The 24425-nt window shown below is 33.4% G+C and overlaps 8 protein-coding genes across 8 annotated transcripts; 6 read left to right on the top strand and 2 right to left on the bottom strand.

Moving 5' to 3' along the window:
- Window positions 1–1262: 1262 nt before the first annotated feature.
- Window positions 1263–4715, bottom strand: NAEGRDRAFT_81196 (GAL4 domain-containing protein; the record flags this gene model as incomplete). Its single annotated transcript, XM_002672485.1, has 2 exons — window positions 1263–3569; window positions 3652–4715. The coding sequence occupies 2 exons, from the start codon at window positions 4713–4715 to the stop codon at window positions 1283–1285; spliced, it is 3351 nt and encodes a 1116-aa protein (XP_002672531.1). The 3' UTR covers window positions 1263–1282.
- A 2570-nt stretch (window positions 4716–7285) lies between these two features.
- Window positions 7286–8894, top strand: NAEGRDRAFT_81197 (uncharacterized protein; the record flags this gene model as incomplete). The annotated part of the gene is made up of 3 exons (XM_002672410.1): window positions 7286–8087; window positions 8141–8448; window positions 8470–8894. Exons 1-3 carry the CDS (start codon window positions 7345–7347, stop codon window positions 8892–8894), a joined length of 1476 nt encoding a protein of 491 aa, XP_002672456.1. The 5' UTR covers window positions 7286–7344.
- A 507-nt stretch (window positions 8895–9401) lies between these two features.
- On the top strand, window positions 9402–10211 carry NAEGRDRAFT_72430 (uncharacterized protein; the record flags this gene model as incomplete). Its single annotated transcript, XM_002672411.1, has 1 exon — window positions 9402–10211. The coding sequence occupies one exon, from the start codon at window positions 9402–9404 to the stop codon at window positions 10209–10211; it is 810 nt and encodes a 269-aa protein (XP_002672457.1).
- Window positions 10212–10431: 220 nt separating this feature from the next.
- NAEGRDRAFT_72431 (uncharacterized protein) lies at window positions 10432–11592 on the top strand (the record flags this gene model as incomplete). The annotated part of the gene is made up of 1 exon (XM_002672412.1): window positions 10432–11592. The coding sequence occupies one exon, from the start codon at window positions 10432–10434 to the stop codon at window positions 11590–11592; it is 1161 nt and encodes a 386-aa protein (XP_002672458.1).
- Window positions 11593–13025: 1433 nt separating this feature from the next.
- Window positions 13026–13421, bottom strand: NAEGRDRAFT_72432 (uncharacterized protein; the record flags this gene model as incomplete). Its single annotated transcript, XM_002672486.1, has 1 exon — window positions 13026–13421. One exon carries the CDS (start codon window positions 13419–13421, stop codon window positions 13026–13028), a length of 396 nt encoding a protein of 131 aa, XP_002672532.1.
- A 1018-nt stretch (window positions 13422–14439) lies between these two features.
- On the top strand, window positions 14440–18414 carry NAEGRDRAFT_59203 (uncharacterized protein). The gene has a single exon (XM_002672413.1). It carries the CDS (start codon window positions 14463–14465, stop codon window positions 18360–18362), a length of 3900 nt encoding a protein of 1299 aa, XP_002672459.1. The 5' UTR covers window positions 14440–14462; the 3' UTR covers window positions 18363–18414.
- A 49-nt stretch (window positions 18415–18463) lies between these two features.
- NAEGRDRAFT_52204 (chromodomain-containing protein) lies at window positions 18464–20080 on the top strand (the record flags this gene model as incomplete). Its single annotated transcript, XM_002672414.1, has 1 exon — window positions 18464–20080. One exon carries the CDS (start codon window positions 18464–18466, stop codon window positions 20078–20080), a length of 1617 nt encoding a protein of 538 aa, XP_002672460.1.
- Window positions 20081–23156: 3076 nt separating this feature from the next.
- NAEGRDRAFT_81199 (uncharacterized protein) lies at window positions 23157–24225 on the top strand. The gene is made up of 2 exons (XM_002672415.1): window positions 23157–23251; window positions 23590–24225. Exons 1-2 carry the CDS (start codon window positions 23180–23182, stop codon window positions 24193–24195), a joined length of 678 nt encoding a protein of 225 aa, XP_002672461.1. The 5' UTR covers window positions 23157–23179; the 3' UTR covers window positions 24196–24225.
- Window positions 24226–24425: the final 200 nt, after the last annotated feature.

The following is a 24425-nucleotide window of genomic DNA, read 5'->3' on the forward strand; positions in this document are numbered from 1 at the left end:
TGAGAATAGTTTAACAATTATGCTCGATAATTCTACTATTATTATTGAAGCAAATAATACGACAGGTGTGAATGGAACTGCAGATTCAGTCCTTTCTCAGATAATTACTTCAACCTATTTCACAGCATTTGTTTCGTCCACTTTCGCATCCATTATTGCCATTCTAATAACCTTGGTCATTGAAAAATTTGGTGCTCAAATAGGTGGAATTATTGGCAGTTTACCAACGACTGTTTGCTTTGCAAGTGTTGGATTTGCATTCCAATTAGATAACCGAAAGGAAAGTGAAATTTTATCAAATGACGAAAGGACACATATATTACTGCAACAATTATTTGTAATTCCATTGGCGATTTTTTGTAGTTTTTCGTTTTTGGTGGTGTGGAAGTTTGTGCCTGATTTGTTGAATCGTTTCGGATATTTTAAAAAGATTGAGGAAATTGAAATTAAGGGAAATGAAGAATTGGAAGAATTGGAAAGGCAAGAGAATGTGGATAATGAAATTCAATCATCGAGTATGAATAGTTTGAATTCGGTGGATGAGCAAGGAGAGGAAAATTTGGAAATGAATGTTCATTTAAACGAAACTATTCAAGAAACCATTGCTGTGGAAAATAACCATGTCAATAATGAAGAAAATTCAAAACTGGAAAGAAAAAAGCATTATTTAAAGCTTTTCATTATTTCAGTATGTTCAGTATTAGTCTGGTTTAGTTTGGCTTCAATTGTTGTACTTGTTACAAAGCTAGTCAACGTTCCTGATCCTGTCTTGATTGGAGTGAGTTGTGCATCTGTTGTAATGGTAGTGTTATCAAGTATTATTTTCAATTGGAAAGTTAAGGTTCAGTCAGGAACATCTACCAAAAAGGGAATTTCACTTGTCTTACTTGCCTTACGAGGAATTTTCACATTTTCAATTGTTTTCATTTCCATTGTTTTGAGTGGCTTTAAATTCATTGTAGTTTCTGGATTATTGAGTGTATTTCCAATCATTTTCCTTTCCACTCTAATTTCCCTTTGGCTCTCAAGTGAAGAATTGACCACAAGCTCTGCCTCCTCAATGATGATGGGAACTTCATCTATTTCTCTATTTGCAATGATCTTTTGTTCGTGTGTCATTTATCATCTCAATATTTTCTTGGCACTCCTTATTGGATTTGTTACAAGTGTAGCTCTCTACAGTATTCCTTCGTATTTTTATGTGAGATGGAGAAAGAGTGTTGCCATGATGCAAATTGGTTCAAAATAAGATCTTTCCCTACAACATTCACCTATTTAACATTTATTGATAATTCATAATTTGATACTTGTTGAGGAATAAACCAATTCTTTCAACAGTACTCTTGTATTTGTCCATAACAACTGGATACTTGTTTGTAATGACAGCAACAAATTTGTGAACAATGGAAAGTGAGGCCAATTGTTTGTGGAAAATATCATTATTGTGGAGTGAGAAACCTTTAGAAATGGCTTGATTTTCAATTTCTTCCAATTGTTTAAAGTACATTACCAACAAGTATAAAATTCCCAAATACATATATGATACATCGATGGATTCTGTTGGAATTTGGGAGATGATATCCTTCATTTGATCAGCATATTGGAACATGACTGAAGTGTACTGTAATTGATCTGTTGTTGAGCTTTGATAAAGTCCTTGATTACACATAGTCTCGTGCAACATTAAAATACTGCAGGAAAGAGAGAATAAATCAATGAGTAAAGATAATGGTGATGCCAAAACAGCTTCTTGATTTCCAGTGTACATTTGCATTCTTGCCTTTGTTTGTCCCTTAATCTTCTTTCTGAGAAGGAGTGAAAGTGTGAGATAAATCTTGATATTTTCTGAAGACAATGGTTGTGTGGTGATGGTAATAATTTCATTCGGTATAGTACCAGTGGCATGCAAGTAACTTGTGAGCATGGTCATACCAACAAAAGATCTGAATGAAATTGTACAATCATCAGGAAGACAAACAGAGTTCAAAGGTTGATTTCTAGCTTGAACAGGTTGAGTAAAATTGACCAAACCATTAACGTAATCCAATCCTCTATCCATAATAAATTGAATTTCATCATATTTGAATCCAACATAAACTCTATACTTCATCAATAACATGATTTGATTTGGAACCTTTGCAAAGACTGAATTTTCATGAGTGAGACCACCAGCATCTTCCTCATCTGAAGAAGCCATACAATTAATATAGGTTTGACTCATGTAATTTGGTGAATATTTTGTGAGAACACCATCAGCCAATCTCAAATACCTCTTTGAACCTGCCAAGTTTCCAACCGACAATAAATAATGAGCAAGAACAAGATTTCTAGCAACAGAGTTGGTAGAGTTGATGGTAAGAGATCCATTATTCAAAAGGGATGTCAAGGAATTATCTGGTAAAGGTGGCAATAACAGTTCAGATTTGTGATAAGCCATATCAGCTTCAACACTATTGCCCATCACGAGTGCAGTAATGGCATGAATAGCATAGAGAAGTGACATGATATCATTGCCAAAGACTGAACTCATGGCTTCAGTGCCAAATAATACAGAATCAAAAACTTCTTGTGGAACCCAAGAATAACCAAGTGAAATGTATCTAAAATAGAAATCAAAATATGCTTTTCTAAAGATTGAAGCATTCATAACAATATTTTGAGTTGAAGCGAATGACATGTTTTGATTTCCAAATAACATATTATTATCCAAATTCATCAACATTGTTGGTACATTTGGATTGGAAGTTCCAAGAATATTAATGTGATCTTGAGTAATTTCCTTCTGTTGATTCATCAATAGACCTTGTGAAATGATGGAACTGATGGAAGAGTTGATAGCATCCATATTGTTTTGATTATTGTTGAAGAAAATAGTTTGATTATCTGGATGGAAAGTATTGTTAGTTTGATTGTCCATCATTTGATGTTGTTGATGCTGTTGATGATGTTGCTGGATGACAGATTTTGTAGGAGTAGATTTCTTGTTCGATTTCTTTGCCTTCCTTGGGAATGAATAATTTTCAAATGAGCTATCTTGATTTTGTTGCATTGAAGAGTCGGCTTGTCCCATGTGAGACTTGGAAGGAGATGTTAATTTTGAAACGGAATTTCTTTTTTGTACATTGGATGTTTCACATGAACTCTTTCTCTTCTTTTCTGTTTTGGTGTTTTGAGAATTGGATCCACCTGCTTGCCATCTGAAGGTGAAAATTTCAAAAGCGTTAGCTGTTTCCATTTCATTTCCACTGGATCCACTAGTTGTACCAGCTGTTGAGCTTGTTGTTGAAATACCTCCACTAGTGGCTGTTGAAATGTTGGAAAAGGTTGAATCGACTGAACCTCTCCTAGCTAGTAAATTGAGAGTTCCTGGATTCGTAATTGGTGTCCTCGAGGATGTGAAAAAACTACCTGTTGAACCACCTCCAGTGACCATAGTAATACTGGAAACATCATTTCCTGCAGGTACAGGAACAGCTCTCTGATAAACTCTTCTCTGCTTCTTTGGAGTTGTGTAAACACATTGTAAACCTTGCTTTTCACAATAGCTGCATTGAGGTAACTTTCTGTCGCTAAAGATAACATCAATGGACAAATAAGGAGTAATAATTTCCAATCAAGATTAATCGTTTGGTTGCAAAATATGAAACTTACCATCGTTTGTGTCTTTCTCTGCAACGAGTGCATGCAATTGGGTGCAAGTTTGAACCTGGATTTTCATCGGAGGTTTGTTGACTTGCAGAATTATCATTCTCCATTTGAGAAGTATTATTGTTACATGTAGTTGTAGTATTATTATTATTGCTATCAGTATTACTAGAATTTTGTTGTTGCTGTGATGATGATGATGGTTGGCTACTACCATTAGCAGCAGCAGTCATCAAGTATGCTTGCAAACTTGAATCACCAGCAGCAGTAGCTGTTTGAGAAGCTCCAACACTTCCAATTAAATTATTAGTATTATTATTTGGTGGGAGTGAATGCAAATTGGAGTCTTTTTTAGTAGTGTTGGTGTTTGTGGTTGTGGAAGACAAACCCGTTGGCACCTGTGGATGACTCGAGGAGGTTTGAAAGGATTCTGAAATTATCATGGCATCGGAAAGATTCATAGCCGTTACATGTTGATTGTTGTTGGTGTTGGTATTGGGCAGCAAACCTTGTGGAAGAATCGCCGAGTTTGATGGTTGTTGATGGTGTTGTTGTTGTTCCGAAAGTAATTGTTGTTGTTGGTGATGATTATTATTATTATTATTTGTATTATTATTAACATTGTTTGGAGGTGGTGTTGAAGTTTGGGAGGAAAAAGACAAGAGGAATGAATCAAAATTAGAAGACATGTCATTGCTCTGGCCGAATATTTGATTACCTGTTGTTGTTGTTGTTGCATTATTTGCTGATGAGGAAGTTATTGTTGTATTTGCTGTTGTTGTTGGAGTAAAGAAACAATCATGAAGCATGTGATGATTGCCACTTCCACTACTAACGTTATCGGATATGAGGTGTTCAAACTTTGGTTGATTTGATTGAGAAATATTGGAAGCTTGTTGGAAAAGTGCCGCCTGTTGAAAGATTAGTTTGGAAAGCATTTCATCATTCGTGTTCTGATTGATTGTCGAGGAAGAGGAGGAGGTTGAATTCATGAGTGAGGATACAACAATTGATGATGCATCAAATTCTTCTTCTGGTGAGGAGGAGGTCATTCTATCTGAACCAAGCATAGTATGATGATAGTATTCTCTTTACAGATAGGTAAGTTGTTGAGTGATTGAGTGATGGTGCTTACTCAGAGTATGAAGTTTGAATCTTTTTTTTCAAAGATACCAAGAAGAATATTTCACTTACTCACTCTCTAGTTGAATCTCAAGTATGAAGAAGAGCGAAAAAGAGTCTTACTTTGAATTTAAAAAAAACCCAAAAGAATTGGTTGAGATAATAATAAGGCTCTTAAAGTCCTGTGATAGGAGGAGTTTTCTCAAAAGCACTTTGAGATGTTATTGTTGTAATGGTCTTATTCAATGACACAATAAAGAAAATTCTATTGTATCAGAATATTCTCGAATATTCAATTGAATATTCACTTGAATACTAAATGAGGACAGTAACAAGATCAGAGACCTTAATGGTCATAGTATAAAGATGGAACGACGATATCGTCGGTTGGCAAGGAATTATGACATTTTTTTCAAAGAATATTTGACAAATTCATTGTCGTATGACATTTCAATAATAATTTAAATTATTATTGTGATAATTACAATAACAGTTGATGAGCATGACGAGAATATGAAAAACAAACCTGAATAGATAAAAAAACAGTGAGTGTAATATTTAGATGGATTGCAAAATGAATACACTCGAGTGAATTGTTGGATAATAAAAATTCGTGATGGCCAACAAGTAGGAGTTGCTGTTGCTGTTGCAGAGATGAGTCTTGCAGGGTTATTGTTGTTTTTTTAGAAGAAGAAATTCGCTATTATCTGTTTGCTACATCCTTTGATGAATCTCGAGTTAATCTGTGGTGAATGGTCGTGCACAAACCGAGAATGTACAGTCCACCTTTGGTTCGGACAAGTGCGTTAAAACTATAAATGGGGACAAATGCGCTAAATGTAAAAAAAGTGATTATGCTGGGAAACAACATTATGAAAACAAATGACTTGAAACCAATATCAGAGAGGGTTCTTAAATGAAAGTTAACATGATCATGAACTGGTTCTATAATTCTTCTTCTATCAATGGTTGAAACTATTGATTCTATTCAACAGAATACACTGAGAATCTTTGTAAATCCATCACGCAATTCCATTCTTATACCAACAATAACAGGTGTTGACAAGGAAACCTGTTATTTAGGTCAAGATTACAGTTGGCAAATCGAGCTTATTTCCAAACTTTTTCAAGGATCATTAGTAGCTGTTCGGAAATTAAATCTCAATGTTCAGATTATTGGCGTTGGGTTTATTTAGCTATTCGTAAGATTGTGCCTTAAATGATACACAGAAAAAATGTCGTTTTAAAGCTTCAATTAAGGAATTAAGATGAGAATCTTGCCGTCCCATAAAAGTTGGTTAATTTTAAAGATGGTATTATGAAACTTACCTTGAGGTGATCATGCCGATATTATTGAGTGAGTTGATGAGCAATTTATAGCACATTAGCTTCTCCAAACATATCTCCTTAATGCATTGCAATGGAAAGGCTTCTGGTGTACAAAACCCTTTTCAAAAGGTTTTTTTGAGGAGGAGGTAATCTAATTGGTGTAATTTGTCATTTAAGGGTTCGAACCGAACTTGACCATGCAAGTCGTATAGTTGAAGGAATGATTAAGGCGAATTGGAGGTTTTACACTCAAAACTTACACGTTGTATCGAATTGTTGTAAAGTTTAAGAGGAATGGAAATGAGGAGAACCTTCAGCACTTCTTAATGTACGAATCCTTCCATTGTGGTGATGACACTGATGTTTAATAGTGATTAGTATTGACAATATTGTTATTGAGGAAGAGTATAGAATGACTACAGCTGGATCCAATTTAAAATATTGGGATTCTCTTCTTTCGTGCATTTTCCACTACAACTATTAAAGATTTAATGTCCATTGACAAGTGTTTAATTGATTGTAATCGAATAAATACTATTGATTGACACTTACTGATGTTCCAAAAGTACAACTTTGGTTTGACAGTTGTCATGTTGGGAATATTGCAAGATACAACAAATTCAGAAAGAGAACCGGCACTCGAATCTTTACAAAACTGTTTGGCAATTTACGATTTTTGTAACCCATTTACTCTATCTATTGAGGATCTTCATTTATTTGTAAATTACAGACTTGTCATTTTGAATATTTTGAATATTTACATGATTTTGCATCTCTAGATATAAAATAACGACATAGAGGTGATGACCTAGATGTTTCTGCACAGTTGAGTTTCATTTTCTTCCACTTTCTTCCACATTCCTTCTCCTTCTCGTTGAGGAAGTTGTACTCGACCAGAGGGTTTTCGTCGTAATTGTTATAACACAACGAAAACCCTCAAGGTTTCAAAACAACTTTACAAAGTGTTGAAATTTCTTACTAATTTTCTGATTTTTTCAAAATTCAATCAACAATAAGATCCTCAACAATATAAAGAATCCAATACTCCCCGACCAATCAAAAACAAAACCTCAATTCCCTCTCACTTTTATTAATAATCTCATCTTAGGCAATTTTGGAAATAATCCGGCGCGGTAGAAAAACGCAAAAGAATGAACTTTAATTTTCAAATATAAAAAAAAATTTAAAAGCAAAGTGTAATTAGCAAAATCATTCCCGATCGTTTATCTATAGAGAATTATAAAGAAAATGATCATCGGAAAGAGTAGTAGTAGTTTGATGCAAAAGAAGAGTTTGATCTTGATGATGGTCAATTCATTCTCTCGAACAAGTTTGAAATACAATAAGAAGCAATTTTCTGCTAATTTATTGTCATTGACCACAACAAGTAATCAATCAGTGAGCAATTCAACATCCTCATCAGTTGAAAATACATTGAGTAAGGAAATTAGAGAGAAAATTATGGAAAATCAAAAGGTGATTGCTTCTCAATCTGCAAATAAGAAGAAACAAAATCTTGTCATTTTGGGTTCTGGATGGGCTGGCTTTCGTTTGATTAAAAAGATTGATTTGGAAAAGTATAATGTTAATGTAGTGACTCCGAGAAATCATTTCCTTTTCACTCCATTATTGCCTGGGTCTGCTTGTGGTACAGTTGAATTGAGATCAATTATTGAACCTGTGAGAAGAGCAGTTCATCACGAAGATTATCATTACTATGAGGGAAAGGCAGTTGCTGTTGATACTGAAAATCAAAGAGTTATTTGCAAGCCAAATTATGAAAATGATCCAAATTTCACACTTCCATACGACAAGTTGGTGGTTGCAGTTGGATGTGACGTGAATGATTTTGGAATTAAGGGAGTAAAGGACTATACCTTCCCATTGAAAGAAATTTCACACGCCAGAACTATCAGACAACAAATTACTCAATGTTTTGAAAGAGCTTCCAATCCATCCACTCCAGTTCACTTACGTGAAACTCTATTGCAGTAAGTTTTTAAATAACTTTCGATTTTACAAAATTATTTAATTGAAAATGTAGTTTTGTCATTGTTGGTGCTGGTGCAACTGGTGTAGAGTTTGCTGCTGAATGTCACGATTTGATTAGAGATTTGTCAAGAAACTTCCCTCCAGAAATCATGGAGGAGGTCAGTATGACAGTAATTGAGGCAGGAAGTACTGTCTTGTCTGCATTTGATTCTTCCCTTCAAAAGTATACTCAAAAATTCTTCCGTAGAAATCACATCAAGATTAGAACCAATCAACAAGTTAAGGAGGTACTATCTCCAAACTCACTCAAACTTCAAGATGGATCCATTATTGAGTGTGGAATGATTGTTTGGAGTGCTGGTATTAAACCAAGATAAATAGAAATTTCCCAAGGAAGACAACTTCCAATCGATCCAAAAACTAAAAAGATTATTGTGGATGATCATTTACACGTGAAGGGATTTGATAATATTTGGGCCTTGGGTGATATTTCGCTCATTGAAACTGTTCCACTTGCAGCCACTGCACAAGTAGCCCAACAGCAAGGACTCTATGTGGCTCGTCATTTGAATGGTGAAATTGAGGAGAGTAAGCCATTTGTTTACCATCACATGGGTCAATTGGCCTATATTGGTAATTATAGAGCTATTAGTCAAGTTGGTGCAGTCAAGAGTGGAGGTTTCTTGAGTTGGCTCTTTTGGAGATCTGCCTACATGACAAGATTAGTCTCAATCAGAAACAAATTCAATGTCTTACTCAATTGGACCTCAACCTTTTGGTTTGGAAGAGACATTAGTAGATTTTAACTTCAATCATGACAGATTTCAATCAATAGGGACTTTTCATTTTGATTGAATCTCTAGATAATAATTGAATTGTTCAATAAACAATTCTTATTTTTCAATACACTTCTCAATTAGTTAATATTCCAAATATTCCACTTTATTTACCTTAACACCAATATTAAAAGGATTCTCGCTATCCACCTGTATCTTTTGATCTATTCTTCTATTACCTTTTTGGTAATCTTATCCAATCGAATCTGAAGATCCACATTCTAAAATTCCATTCACCACTTTAGTCCGAATAGATCCGATTTTAACCATGTGGTTTCATAATTTTATTTGGATCAAATCTTCATTGTTTGATTGGAATGAAGTTTCAAAGTATTAAATATTAATATTATTTAATATTTAAATATTAATATTTAAACTGCAATTGATTGAAATTTTAATAATTTTTAAATAAAAATGCAGCACTTGAAAAACAGCCATAAATTCATCACGATCAGAATTGATCAACACATTAATCCAATGATGAAGAGAATGATGAAGAATTTGGATCATCATCACCATAATAACAATCAATTATTATTACTCTCGGAGAAGGCTTCAAATTATCTTCGAAATTTCTCATCATCAAGAATTAAATTATCATCTTCGGAAGAAAAGAAAATTGAAGATTTGATTAATATTTCCCAAATTAATATTGATGATGAACCAATTACTAGTAAATGGATTAAATTGAGGAGAATGAAGTATATTCAGAATGGTGTTTCTAAAACATGGGATATTGCCATGGTCAATGATTCAGTTTCTTGCTTGATTTATCAAAAGACAAGACAGGAATTTATCATTATTAGACAATTTAGACCATCAATACTTGCTAGACAATTATTTAAGGAAAATCCAATTGTACAAAATGTGAATATTTCATCAGATAAAATTGAATATACTTTCGAGTTGTGTGCTGGATTGAAGGATAAGAATCTTCCACCCAATGAAACAATTCAGGCAGAAGTGGAGGAAGAATGTGGATATAGAGTACCAATTTCGAATATTCAACATGTGAATACCTATTATACATCTACTGCTTCAAGTGCTTCAATGCAACATTTGTATTATATTGAAATGGATGATGAGAGTGAATTGAAATGGAAAGTGAGTGAGGGCGGAGGTTTAGAGAGTGAGGGTGAAATTCTTTTACCTTTCAGATTACCACTCAGTAAGGTTTCCAGTTTCCTTAAGGATGGCCCAAAACCTTCAACACTGATTTATGCAATAACTTGGTGGTTTTTGGAGAAGGCCACTAAAGAACAACGAGATTTATTCTATTTCAAGTGATAATTTTGTTCACACATCTGGACTTTCAAAACTAGCACTTCCACAATATTTAATGAAGAGAACCTTTTTACCATTCTCATACTCTTCGATTTTACTCTTGGTTTCATTCGAATTATTGACCTTAGTAGAAAAACTCTTTTTATGTTAAGCCAGAAGACTCTTAATAACACTAGTAGTATGGAAAGCTTTTTCTTGCCTGTGGCTTTCAACGCCTAAAAAAATGTGCATACATACTACTAACGAAGAAAAGCAACCGCTTATTAGTAATCACTACATAGAACAACAACTAGACTTACATTGTGTTGGAGTCATGTTTGGAAAATATGCAACCGAAAAAGAAACCATGACTCTACAAACTTTTCACAGAAAAGGAACTCTTTACTTTGTTAATAATTCACACGGAAAAAAAGATAGGTGGAAGATTAGAATGTTCATTCCTAAACATAGTACCTCTCTTGACCCTGTACCTAAACTATGCTTTGCATCAAACAAAACCATTTCAGAGCTCGGTATGGATTCCACTTCAAAATTAACCATTAACGATGATGACTTTATTATTATTGAATTTATTTATTCAAATCCAAAGAAAACTACAAAGAAATCCTCCCCCAAACCACATGAATTATTTCTAGTACAAAATAAGCAAAAACATTTTCTATTTCCTTTATATATATTTTCAAAACAATGTTTTGATAATATTTATCTTCCAGATTTTTGGGAAATTTTAGTGATTGAAACATTTTTTATTTATTTACTTAAGGAAGGTGATATTAATGATATTTTACTTTTATGGAGTGCTGTCTTTAAATTTATTGGAAATGATTCATTGGATAAGGTTTATTTTGATTTGTATAATTCTAAAAATAATGTTAATGGATTCCTTTCTATTTGCAGAGAAATTTTGAAAAATGATTATGTAGAAAATTACTGGAAATATTTATTTGAATCTCCATTTTTTTTATTAATTTATGTGTTGACAATTCCAAATTTAATTGAAAATTTTTCAAATAATTATACTGAACTATTTCAAACAACATTTCACAAGACTATTGTTTCATTTATTATGCAAGAGGCTTGTAATGCGAAATTAATTACAAATGCTTTAAACGAAATGTCAAATGAATTTGATTTTGTGAAAAAATTTAATGATGAAAAACTGAAATATTTTGAAATGTTAAATAACACAGCAATGGGAACAGTTTCACATATTGCTTCAATTAGTGCTCATTGTGAACATATTGAAATGTTTAGATGTGTACTTCATCTTCTTCAAAATATTGGACCGTATTTGGAAAAATACCAAGTTGTGACGGAATGTTCAACTCCAGAAACAAAAACTAAAACTGTTTCACTCCTTGACAAAATCAGAAATTTATTCTAATATTATTAAATTATCCTTATCTTAGTAAATTATGAAATAACACAACTCTTCCAAAACACCATTCCATTGTACAAATGTAAGGATTGTAATCGAAAAAACATATATTTATTGTACAATCAAACAATTTAGTACATTGTTGATGCAATTAATTGCCAAGGTATATTTGGATGGAAGCAACAGGAGTAAGTATTGATTAATGTGGTAGTGGAAAGAACTTGGCAAAATTCATATTCCTCACTATGTCAAACCTCTTCTGTGGCTCCCCTAACAGGAAGGGACCAACGATGGGGTGAACCAAATGAAAGAGCAAGCCAATTCCCCATTTTTTACATTCCTTGATGAAGGTCTAAACATACTATTTGGCTCTCCTTTAATTCCAACACCCAGTATTAATTGGCTAGAGAAAAAGATGTATCGCAAGAGCTTTGGGTTCCTCTAAAGGACTATCTCACTTGATCCAAATATTGGTAATGCCTTCCTGTGAAGATATCCTAAAGACTTTTCTACCTTAGACATATTAAGGAGAAAGATTCCCATTCTTATTTTTTCTTTTGTTGATAATGATTATCCTTTGCTTTGGTTGTGAAATAGAAACTATTTCACAATATTACTTCTAATATTTCATTGATGAATTTTCCAATAGTAGCCAATACAAATGGAATGGTAAGTGGTAACATTGTGTAAAATGAATAGAATTTCACACACAACATTAAGGCACTCAGACAACCTCCAAGTGGAACCAATTGTAAAAATCCATTCGCACGTACAATTCCATAATTCAGAGCCCTCACTGCCTGTATTGTTAAATAGATTGAAAATGGTAGCATACAATAAACACTTCTACTTAGTAAAAATAGAGATATTGATGCCCATTGGAAACATGATTCGAATTTCACTGGCGGAATAGTGCACCAATAGATTGAAAATACACTGATAGTAACTGTTGAAATGGCATACATTATAGAATTCAGAGCTGAATGAACGGTGCTTAATTCCTGGCCTGCCCAATTCAAGAAAATAGACGAAACTCCACGTAGCACTCCAAAATAAATTCCCAATCCTAAACTCAAAAAGAAATACAGGATAAAATTATCAGTCGCATGTCCAAAATGTTGATCATACTTTTCTGAAACTCTCTTATTAATCATGAATTTTCTCCAATAATAGAACAATAATAAAATGGCAGAAATCGAAATTGAAACTAATCCAATGTAGAATAATATATAAAATGGAAGGAAACTATATGGAAGCCACCACAATCCTCGACTCAGAGTTCGATCATTTTCCTCCAATTGAGACATTAATCCAATACTTATTGTTGCATCTATTAAAATCAATGATAAAACTCCTAAAAAAAGAATCGGCCAATTTACAAGAAACTGATACCTATTTAAATTCGAATATCAATTTCTTTCATTCCTTTCAAAAAAAACTTACAATAAATGGCCTAATGATAAAAATTTCTTTAAATATTTATCCCTCCTATAATATTTCATCCATTTACAATACTCTTTCATATTGACATTCTCCCTAATTTCAGATAAAAGTGAAACACCTTTCGAATCTGCATATCCTCCTTTCAATCTATCAAAAAATCCATTCATCGTATCCAACACCCTATCAATCGGATTAGAAATCAACTGAGACCACCTAAATCCAACCCTCAATCTCGACACATTTTCCAATTTTACATTTTCCCACATTTTTGTATTTTCCAAAATTTCATAAAATTGTTTGCAAACGCGAGAATGAGAAAGAATTTCTTGCGGAATTTCAATTCCGAACTCGAAAATTTGTTCAATAATTTCGTTGGGCAACGAGTCGAGCATTTTTTTTTAAAGTTTACAATTTGGAATTTTTGAAAATTATTGTTCGAATGAGATTTTTTATTGGAAATAGAAAGTTAGGGAATAATCGAATAGATTTTTCAAGAAGAAACTTTAAATGAACTTTGGATTAATTGATTTGTGAATTAAATATTTAATTTTTTTGTAACAATTAATAAAATATGGAAATTTTCAATCAATTTAATAATAGTTTGTAAAAATTATTCGAATCTTTTAAAGCTTTAATAATCGTAGTTGTAATATTTACAGTATTTATAAATAGTTTACAATAAATAGATTCACAATTAAATTGAAGATTCTTTCCCAATGCCGCAAACCAAGTCCATGCTTCCGGTCAAACCTCAAACAATTTAAGCAATTCGTTTTATTGACATTGTTTCGAATAAACAAAGATAAATGAGTAATTTGCCAATATTGTATCATTTGTTATTATCTGAAACCAAATTTGATGATTATGTCGTGTCATTTATTTTCTTTTCGCGGATTTTTTAAGAGCCACCTCTCAATTTAACCAACGGGTTTCGAATCTTGTTTCGAATACAGTTTATGTCTAATCCTTTCCCTGATTCACAGTCAATGTATGGTTGAAATCCATTCTTTCACAATTCTTAATACAAAAAACAAATACTCTTTACGACAGCTCTTTCCTCACATTGTTCGAAACTATCTGATTCTTCCAAAAGAAAGCTGTTTCCATAAAAAATAAAAAAATCAGATCGATCTTAGTTGCTCACGTCAGGATTGGGTCACATAATTCAAAATTATTCAGAGACTTGCCTTTGTTTTTAATTGTTCCCCGCTCAACTGAAGGTCTCTTTTGACTTGTGACAGTTACACATCAGGTTTTTGGTTTCTCGTTTACCAAACACATTCAAAAAACAGGACACTTTATTCTGGAATCATCTCTTCTAATAATATTACAAAAAACAATTATTCGAAACTTGTATTCCGCGCACTTGGCCAATTTTCAAGCACACAATATTTCAAACAACAAAGAGATAAAAAGAAACACACACCAACCTGATGGTACAAGAGAAACATTATCTTTTGCCACTTTCTAATAATATTTCGAATAAGAATATCCAGCAGCCAATTCATGAAGGAATGAATCGACAGCAGCTTCCCTTCACTCCGCCATCCTCGTCATCATCACTGCCGGTGGACACACATGAACAGTCATCAACAGGATTCGACAAAACTTGTGAGAATGTGCACGAAACTGTTCCACATCACCAACATTCTTTAAAAGAAATGGGTGAAAATGAAATTTCTCACTTTGAAAACATGATAGGGTCTCTTTCACCTGAGAAGAAACAATCTCTCATCTATTCGATTCTTCAACATCAATTTCAAGATCAGAATCAAATAGTCAGTATGTTGATGGAAGAATTACCACTCCCCACCACATCAACAGATGTGAATAATTTGGCATCATCATCACCACCACTTTCTTCATCTCTAGATTCTAATAATTTAATGATGATGAATTCGGAATCTAATCATCATCATCATTCTAATGTACTATTGATGAGCAATAACAGTAATAATAGTAATGGTAATCGTGGTGCTGAATTTCAATCAATAACTCCTCTTGAAGAATTGTGGTTTCGATCCATGAATAATTGTTCATCATCACCTCCTATTAATTATAATAATAATTATAATAATAATTGGATGTTTGATGGTAGTAGCGGAAAAGTATCTTGTTCATTGCCTAATAATTATCAAATTGGTGGTGGTTTGATATTTTCCAATATTGATGACAATGAACCTCAACAACAACAATTTAATAATCGTCATCATTACGAACATAATAATATCAAACAACAACAAGAAGAATACATGATGATCGGAAAATCATTTCCGCCATCAAACGCCTCATCGGTTCATTTGCAAAAACTAATGCAAGTCTATCATCAACAAAAACAACAAGAATTGAATCAACAACAAGCACCTTGGACGAACAATCAAATTATACTAGGTGGTGCCGTTGGAGAGCAACACAATATTGTCAACACCCTTAACAAGTCTCAATTGCTGCCAAATCCAACTACAACAAACTGTAATGAAAAAGCAAATCCAGAAAAAGGCTTGTTGGCTAATGAGGCTCATTTAGGATTTGATATTGCTCCTTCGCAAAACATCACTTCAACCACTTACCAAAGAGGTTCTAGTTCATTACTCTCACAACATTTGAAAGATTCCATGAGCAATAATGGAACAACAACATGTTTAAATGAATCTTTCACAAACAATGTTCATGGTGGTGTACAACATGGTTGCATTGTTGGTGGTACAAGGGATGCCAATGGTAGCAGTTTGCTTCTTGCTTCCAACTTGCCAAGGGAGAAATTAATGAATCAACAACAACCACCAATATTCAGCCAAACTCATTTGCCTCAATATGAAAATATGGTAACGGATTTAATCCAACACCAATTATCCTCTTCTCCATCAACTACACCACCAAGCGGACATGAATTTAATGCTACAACAAGTCGCACTATGGATTGTGTTGGGAACGAATCTTTTTCCTTCAACAACAAGTCGACTGGTGAATTAATCATCCCATCTTGTCAACCTTATGTCTCATCTTTTTCCTCATTTACCAAGGTGGCCAGGCCAACAAAAGATGCAGAGGCGAATCTCAGCAAATCTAATTCTGGACCAAACAACGTTCCAAACAACAAAAAAGAGACACAACCTCCCTCCTTTTTTACTTCGAGCAACACTATAATTGGAGCCGTGTCAACGAGAATATCAAACTCTCCTCCAATACTTACACCATCATCATCATTAGCAAGTAGTGCATTGATAACTGGTGATTCAAAGATTTATAATAGTAATACGCTCAATAGTTCCAACGTGCCTTCCATAAATTCCTCTCAATTAATATCATCTTCATCTGTTGGTAGTACAACAAACATACAACAAGAACAACAACAGAATAATCTGAGTGGCCTTCATTTAAATAGGAATAGCCAACAAGAAGAACAGTCATATAACAATATTACCACCTCTGGAAACAGTCAAATCAATAGAAATCCTCCTCACCATGCTGCTGTAATGAATAACAATCCTTCATTGCCAACTTCCAATAGTACGAGTTATCAACAAACATCACCAACATCTTCTCAAATTCAACACCAACAAAATTATCTTCTCCCCCAACAACACCTTCATCAATCCCTCCCTCAAAACAATCTTCAACAATCCTCATTCATTAATGGAGCTTCAGTGATGAATGGATTTCCGAACTATCAACCAAACAATTTACAAACATCTGGCCATATAGATGCACCACAGCAGCCATCAAGTACATTTACCAGTCAACAACAACAATTCCAAACAATGAGAAGTTCAACCCGAGAGTCCCAGGCAAAAGAATCAGATGATGAACCTTATCTTCCAAAACAATTTTCTGTTCTCCCTCCATCATCTAAACGTCGTATGAAAAGAAAGACTGACCAAACATCCAGGAGTACTACTGTTGCAAATGTGCCATCCAACACAATTAGCAGCTTGAATTCAACTCTCCTAAAGAAAATGACTGTAGATATGTATTATGATATAACGAGTGCTGGACATCCATTCTTACCGAGAGAAGATTTGGAAAATCTTTCTGTAAATGATGACCAAAGAACAAATCTTGCTTTCATGTTTTCCCTGCAGACCTTATGTTATCAACGTTTTGGTCTGACAAAGCAAGCACATGACTCTTTTGAAAAGGCAAAGAATCTTGTCCTGTTTAACCCTAGCGATCCTAATTTATTTAATACGGCTTGTACATATGTTAATTTAGCTCTATACTGTAATTCATCAGGAGATCCTGAAAATGCAAACAAATTTTCAAGAATTCTAGATTACAATATTTTAAGAGACGACTCATTTAGAGACTCTCAAAATCCTGAACAATTGAAGGCACTAACTCAAATGAAAAAGATTTCGGATATTTCTGGTGGATCTGGTTATTATGGAGATGATAGAGGACTGAATGATGTTTCTAAGTTTATTCTCTCCATTTACCAATATTCAACTGGTGGTGAACGTCCTGTTCCCACTGAAATGATGCAAATAGCTAGGCAACCTCTTAATATGGACACATTACCTGAATATTTAAGTTTATTGGACTGTGTCATGAAAATGATGTTAATTTATGAATCTAAAGGTTTACACTTTTCAGAATCTCAAAAAAAGATGACCAAATATTTGTACTATGGACTTTCATATGGTATGAAGATTCTTCTCCTCAAATTGTGTGGTTTCAAGGGTCCAGAATTGGAAGAAGCAGCTGAAAAGATTACTCTTCTATGTAGAACTCCAACTTTTACATTTGCACCAACATTTTTGATCCAACCTGTTGGTTTGGCACTTGATGTTCACTGTGAAATGTTAAAAGAAATTGACCAGGGCGAGAGAAGTAATGTTGAAGAATTCAAAATTGCCAAATTACTAAGAAATGATATCGAGTCTCTAAGATTTTTAACCTCTCGATATCCAGAGCTGTGTGCCAACTTTAATCCATCTCTCGATCTAGCAGAATCACTTTTGGAAAAGAAGGGAAGAAGTTTGTCAAGATTTTTGGATGCTGATATTTATTCATCGAATAGTGGAGGAGTTACTATTATTGAGGATGAGCTCAAAGTTATTGAAGGACAAATCAAGGAATCTGCCAAAACGAAGAGAAAATCTAGAGAAGATGAAAGTACCAATGATAACTTTGGAAATACACCTAATACCACAACATCCACCGATCTGAACTCAAATCCTCACAATATGCAACCTCCAAATTCCTTTATTCCAATTATTTCGGAAGAGTTCCCTAAAAATTATGGCTTTGATCCTCTGGCATTCCTTTCTGAAGAAGATTATGAATTGTTATTTGGAGAAGATCAAAAAAGTGTTACCACTGATTATTATTAATTCTTTTTGAAAGATACCAACAAGATTAAATAAAGTTGTTATCAAGATTATCAAAAATGTTCAAAAATGTGGCGCCAAATTTTTAAACTAGAACAAAAAAAATGTCGACAACCAATACGAACGAATCTGCTGCTGATGGATCATCTTCTAATAGTAATGGTGGTAGCAATAATCATGGTTTGTCAATAAGACATGTTGATTCCACATTTAAAAGTAACACCGTTCCAATCCATCGTTCATCTACTAGTAGATTAGGATCAATCACTAATAGTACAACAACTAATCACAATGTTTCATCTGCATCACCATCACCATCAAGACCAATTTCCATTCCATCAAATCCTAGTGATATCTTTCTCTTTAAAGGGTTTTTACCTCTCGATAAAAATTCCTTTCCATCACACTATATGTTTAATTGTAATACATTGGAAGGGATTGGCTTTCTTCCCGATCAAATGTTTCAATTATTTGCACAAATTTTAGCCTATGAATATATAAGAAAAGGACAAACCATTCCTAATAGTGTTATGTGTGGTTTAACATATTTTCAAGAAATTTGTACTCTAAGAAAAAGAAGAATTATTCCAAATGAAATTTTACCAAGAGAACGACAAATTACAACAACTATGGGAGCTCCACTTCACACTATTGGATCAACCAATAATTTGACCTTTATTCAACACGTATCGAGTTCTAAACATCCTGGAGTTGTTTCTGCTAAACCAATTAGTGAATCTCCTGTAAATTCCAATGTTTCTACTAGTAATATTCCACCTCCTCAACCACAAGAAAAGACCTCTTCATCATCATCAACAACATCCCAAACACCAGCAAGTACTGCATCAAATAATCCACCAATAGAAAGTAATGCTGGTCAATCTGAAAAATCCTCAACTACCACCACTGAAACCAATCTTGTAAATTCAACCACACCTCCACCAAACAATGACGAAAACTCAAATTCCAACCTTGTAACAATCGATCGAGCACAACAATTAACATATAGAGTTGTTAAGCCACAACCAAATTTATTGGAGACTAATTTAACACTTATTGGATTGGAGGCGTGTTCGTATTTATGTGACTCTTTCCCTGAAGGAAATGCAAAATTTAAAGAATTACTTGTCACACCAATAGTTAATCCTCATCTCCCAATTACAAATTCTTCCAATAATACTAGTAGTAGTGATACAACAAGCTCTTCATCAACAATATCTGAGAAACAACCAGAGAAAGCCAAAGAAAACTCTCCTAAAATTCAAAAACCAATTGAGGTAATAACAGTCGATGATGAAACACCTAAAAAACCTCTTCCAACCACTAAGAAAACCAATAATATCACTACTACAAATGTTACAAGACCATCTAGATCCAAAATTATTACAACCCCAATCAGGCAATTAGAGCTTTCCTCCTCAGATGAAGAATCTCCAGAAGTTGTGGCAGAAGAAAACAAAAAGAGGAAAAGGAAAACAATAACCACTAAAAGAAAGAAAAAGGAAAAGAAAACTAAGAAGAATCACCTAGGTAATGATATTTATACTGTTGAAAAAGTATTGCGTAAGAAAATAAGAGAATCCTCTGAGCCTGAATATCTAGTCAAATGGCAAGGATATGGCGAAGAAGATAACTCGTGGGTAAAAGAGTCAGATATGTTGGATAAAGCTCTTATCCAGAATTTTCGAGGAACAGTCGAATATGAAAAGAAATCCAAATAAACTCTTCACAATAATCTCAGTAATCATAATCATCTTCATCTTTGAATGTTTTGGATTGTGGTTGTTGAATTTCATTCAATTCTTTCATCACATCCAATCCTTCTCCTCCATACATCATGTAACACATCATCATATCCTCTTTAGTGAGTTGACCAATATCTTCTGGCATTTGATAATCTGATGCAACTCCAAAACCTAATAGCCCATAATTTGAGTTATCAAAGGTATCCATTCCATACATGCTATTATACTGGTCTTCCAACAATTTGGCTTGGGTTGCTTGAGAGGTTGTGTTATCACTCTTCTTTTTCAAGACATCCTTCTTTACAAAACTAACCAACTCACTCATTGAATTTCTAAAATGATAAATAATTGACCACAATTCATTTGCATATGGTGCCACTCTTTTCATTATAATATCCTCAATAATCTGCTCTTCTAATTCATTAGGTTTGTGATTTTCATCCTTTTCCAAATCAATTTCATCTTTATCATTCGTATACTCGGCAAAACAATTAGCCAAAATATGTGAAATATTTCCCTCGTCATATAATTTACATTTCCTATCAAAATAATGATTATCCTCCTCATCCCAATATTCTATATCCACTCTATCACCAGTTTTAATTCTAGCCTTTCCATTCTTTGTTTCCACCATTTCTTCATCTTCATTCGCCAATACATCAAAGTAATAATTAGAAGTCTCACTTTCCTATATCATACAATTCATACATCATATTCATCAATTCCAAATAAATTTAATAATGCCATTCCGAACATAATAATTAATATTCAATAATTAAATATGTTAAATATAATAATAATTAAATCATCATCACAAGAAATACAAAATATAACAATAACAAAACAATAGAAGAAATTACGATAATAATACATCAATGATTCCTTACATGACTAGTCTTTACAAATCTATAACGTTGTTGTTTGGCTGCTTGGAATCTTGTTCTGGCTTCGGAAGAGCAATCAGGACAGCCATCCTTCTCGAAAGGAGGTTCAAAGAAGGAACCATGTTTACATCCACATTTAATTTGATTCATTTTTTTAAATATACTTTACAAGAATTTTCCCGCTAAATTGAAAAAAATAAAAAAAAATGTACCTTGGTGAACCTGGAATGTAATTCTGATAGGCACTTTCAATTGGAGAAGGCTTTGTTCTTGGACAAATTAATTGAAGAAAATAGGCTAGATGGGCTAGGTACTATTATTGAATTTTGTTTGCCCTTCCGATTGGTCATGATCAAATAGTTACCTTTAGATTATGAGGATAAACTAGTATTGTTGGAATGTGTCAGGAATTGTAGAAGTGAGTTTGATTTTTTACCTGAAAAGTTCAAGAATGATAGAGAAATACTTCTTGCTTTCAAGTCTTCTATTGTTGGTTGTTTGGTGCAATATATTACTCCAACATATTCGAATCATGAGGAGGATTTTCCTGGTTGTGTGAAATTGAATGATTTCATTAATTCCATCAATGTAACCTGCCAATATAGCAAATATCCTTATCCTTCAATAGCTCTGAATCTGCAATTTGACATTGATGCTTTCAAGATTACATTCCCAAACCAATGATTTAACAGTTATGTCCATTTAATAAGAACAATAATGATGAGTATTATCTTAGAGACAGAGAATTTTACGAATTTGCTTTGAGATATGATGGAACATTGCAGAGGAAATTCGAAACGATGAATGGTTTGCTTAGCTGTCTCAACAAGGCGATCTGCTTTCAAATATGCAACAGAAGAGAGGAAACAAGACCCACTCACAATTTGAGTGCCACGAAACCAATGAGTTTCTATTGTGATTCTGGAGAGCATGAGCATTATAGTTGGAGTTACATGGTACCTCCTCGTTTACCTTCTTCAGATTTGTTTGATTGCACTATTTTCGATACCTATGCCCACCTTAACAAAGACAATCCTTATCTGTAGTTGATGCTCATTCAATGTGTCTGTAGTGGCAACTTTACAATAATCTACAATACTTTTATTTTTAATCTATTTCTAGAAACCACTCCCATTGTTGTCAAGTTATTTTCATTTCTGGTTAAAATTTCACTTGACATGATGTTCAAACATACTCAGTGGTTACGATCATTAGGTTGTATCATTTCAATACAATGATTAATTTCAATGCTTCTGGTCGGTACCTTCCTTCTGTTCACATTCGTCTTCTGAAAAGACTTTTCATGACTGAAGATCAATTTGAAACCGTCAACCAGAAACATGGAAGTTTGGAAAAGGTGTCAACAACATCAAAACCGGAAAAAATCTATTTCAGGTCTAACTAATTAAAAGTACAACCTTCCTTACAGATTATCATGCATGCAATTTGGAGATATGAAATCTGCCTAAACACAAATACTAATTTGTGGATGAATTGCCATTCAGATTTTCTTGTTGAAAATAGCTCATTACAAAATATTTGCAATATTTCTCATTGCTGAAATATGGATAGTAGCAACTAGAAAAGTTTCTCCCGAATTTCATACAACCTCATTTCTCCATAGATCTGCGATTCTATTATAATACTTTACAATTAATTGTAAGCTCTCACAATAGGTATTCTTTAATGAACTTTGTTCATTATAATTTTAAAGGTATCAAAAACATGCAACACGTTTACACACACACTATCTCTCAATTCTTTAATAGTAAGCCACCAAACTCAACAATTTTTTCACAGTTTTAGCATCATTGACCAATTAATCCCAGAATTTACATTTAAATTCAATAATTGTAGAGACCTTATATGGAATTAGCTTTTTTTCTTCAATAAGAGTGTTTGAGGCTTAGTATGGAGTGAAATTCATGCCCATAGTTCAAGGGCTGATTAGGATCTAAAGTCGGTTTTTCTGTTAAAATAAAGTAGAATTTTAATTGTGTTGTTTCACGCATTGCTGCCACTTGTCAGATTGCTCGAAGATTTAATTGACTGTTGGCAGAAGTAATTTTCGGCTGTTTTGAAAAAAAAAGAAGAATCATCCTTTATTTGATCAAATACAGATTGCAGATTCTCTCCTCTAATTGTGTTTCGATTCTTTGTTTCCTCTAATTAATTTGAATAGCTCATCATCATGGATTCTCTAATGTGGTCATTTTCTCAGGAATATAATGTTAAACAACAACCATCTTTTAAAAACTTCAAGGTTTGTTTTCAAATTCAACTCCATTCTAACTTTTCTTCTCAACATTCCACAACATTCGAATAATATTTATTCACTTGGCTTACCGATTTCTATGGGTGCACACATATGATAATTGTTGAATTGTTATTGTTGTGTTTTTACTTTCAACACGTTTGTTGATTGACTTGTGTTAAAACCTTTCGAACAATTCTCGTACAAACATGTTACCGACTTCCCTTTTCGATCAACTGACATTTGCGCGCCAAAATCTCATAAATTCCTTCTTAAACCATGATCTTCCTGGGTTTACAATGGAAATTTCCATAAATACATCTAATAATGCTCAATTCACACAATAGACGAAAGTTGTTAAGGGAGGTTTTCAATCAGATTGGAAAGCAACTCCATCCAATGATTCATCACCTTCTTCACCACCTGCTACTGGTTTAGTTTCCAATAAGAAGAAAAATGTGAAGAAACAAGCAAAGAATGTATTGATCAACACAACAAGTTCTTCATTTTTCCCTTCCAGCAACGTAAGCTCAACTTTTGTATTCGAAACTAAACATTCCAAAAAGAATACGAAACAAGCCATGATCAACGCCAATCAATTACCTTTACAAATTCCAAAATCAAACCACCATTCCACATCTTTCAATAATGTTCAACTCACCTGCTCTAATGCTCCTCCTAACAGTTTCCAACAATTTAACATGTTGGTTTCAACTAAAGTCATTCCATTAGTAGATTATTCCCCAACCAATTTATCAACCCTTTCAAGCAGTTCATCACTTTCGAATACAGTTCAATCTCCTGTTACTGAGTTTGATGCTTGTTCAGTTCAGAATAGTCCAAAATTATCAAACGAAACTTGTTTCAATAATACGATACAGAAAATTGAAAAGTCAAATAAGATGAAGAAACACAATAGAACTGCAATTTCTATCAGAGAATTATTAAATTAATAAACAATAAATCATCTAACGTTTCAGTTGAAAACTTAATATTTCTTTTGAAAAATGTATACGAAACTGTTTCAGATTGCTGTACTGGAAAGGTATTAGACCAACAACAAGAGGCGCCTCCAAGAAACGATACAGTTTTAATCAAATTAGAGAACTTTAACGTTTCCATGATATCAAATTCAACACGTTCAATTCCTCAATAATATCACATAAGGTACTTTTTTTACTTG

Source organism: Naegleria gruberi (assembly GCF_000004985.1).
Source record: "Naegleria gruberi genomic scaffold NAEGRscaffold_53, whole genome shotgun sequence".
Taxonomy (NCBI): Eukaryota; Heterolobosea; class Eutetramitea; order Acrasida; family Naegleriidae; genus Naegleria; species Naegleria gruberi.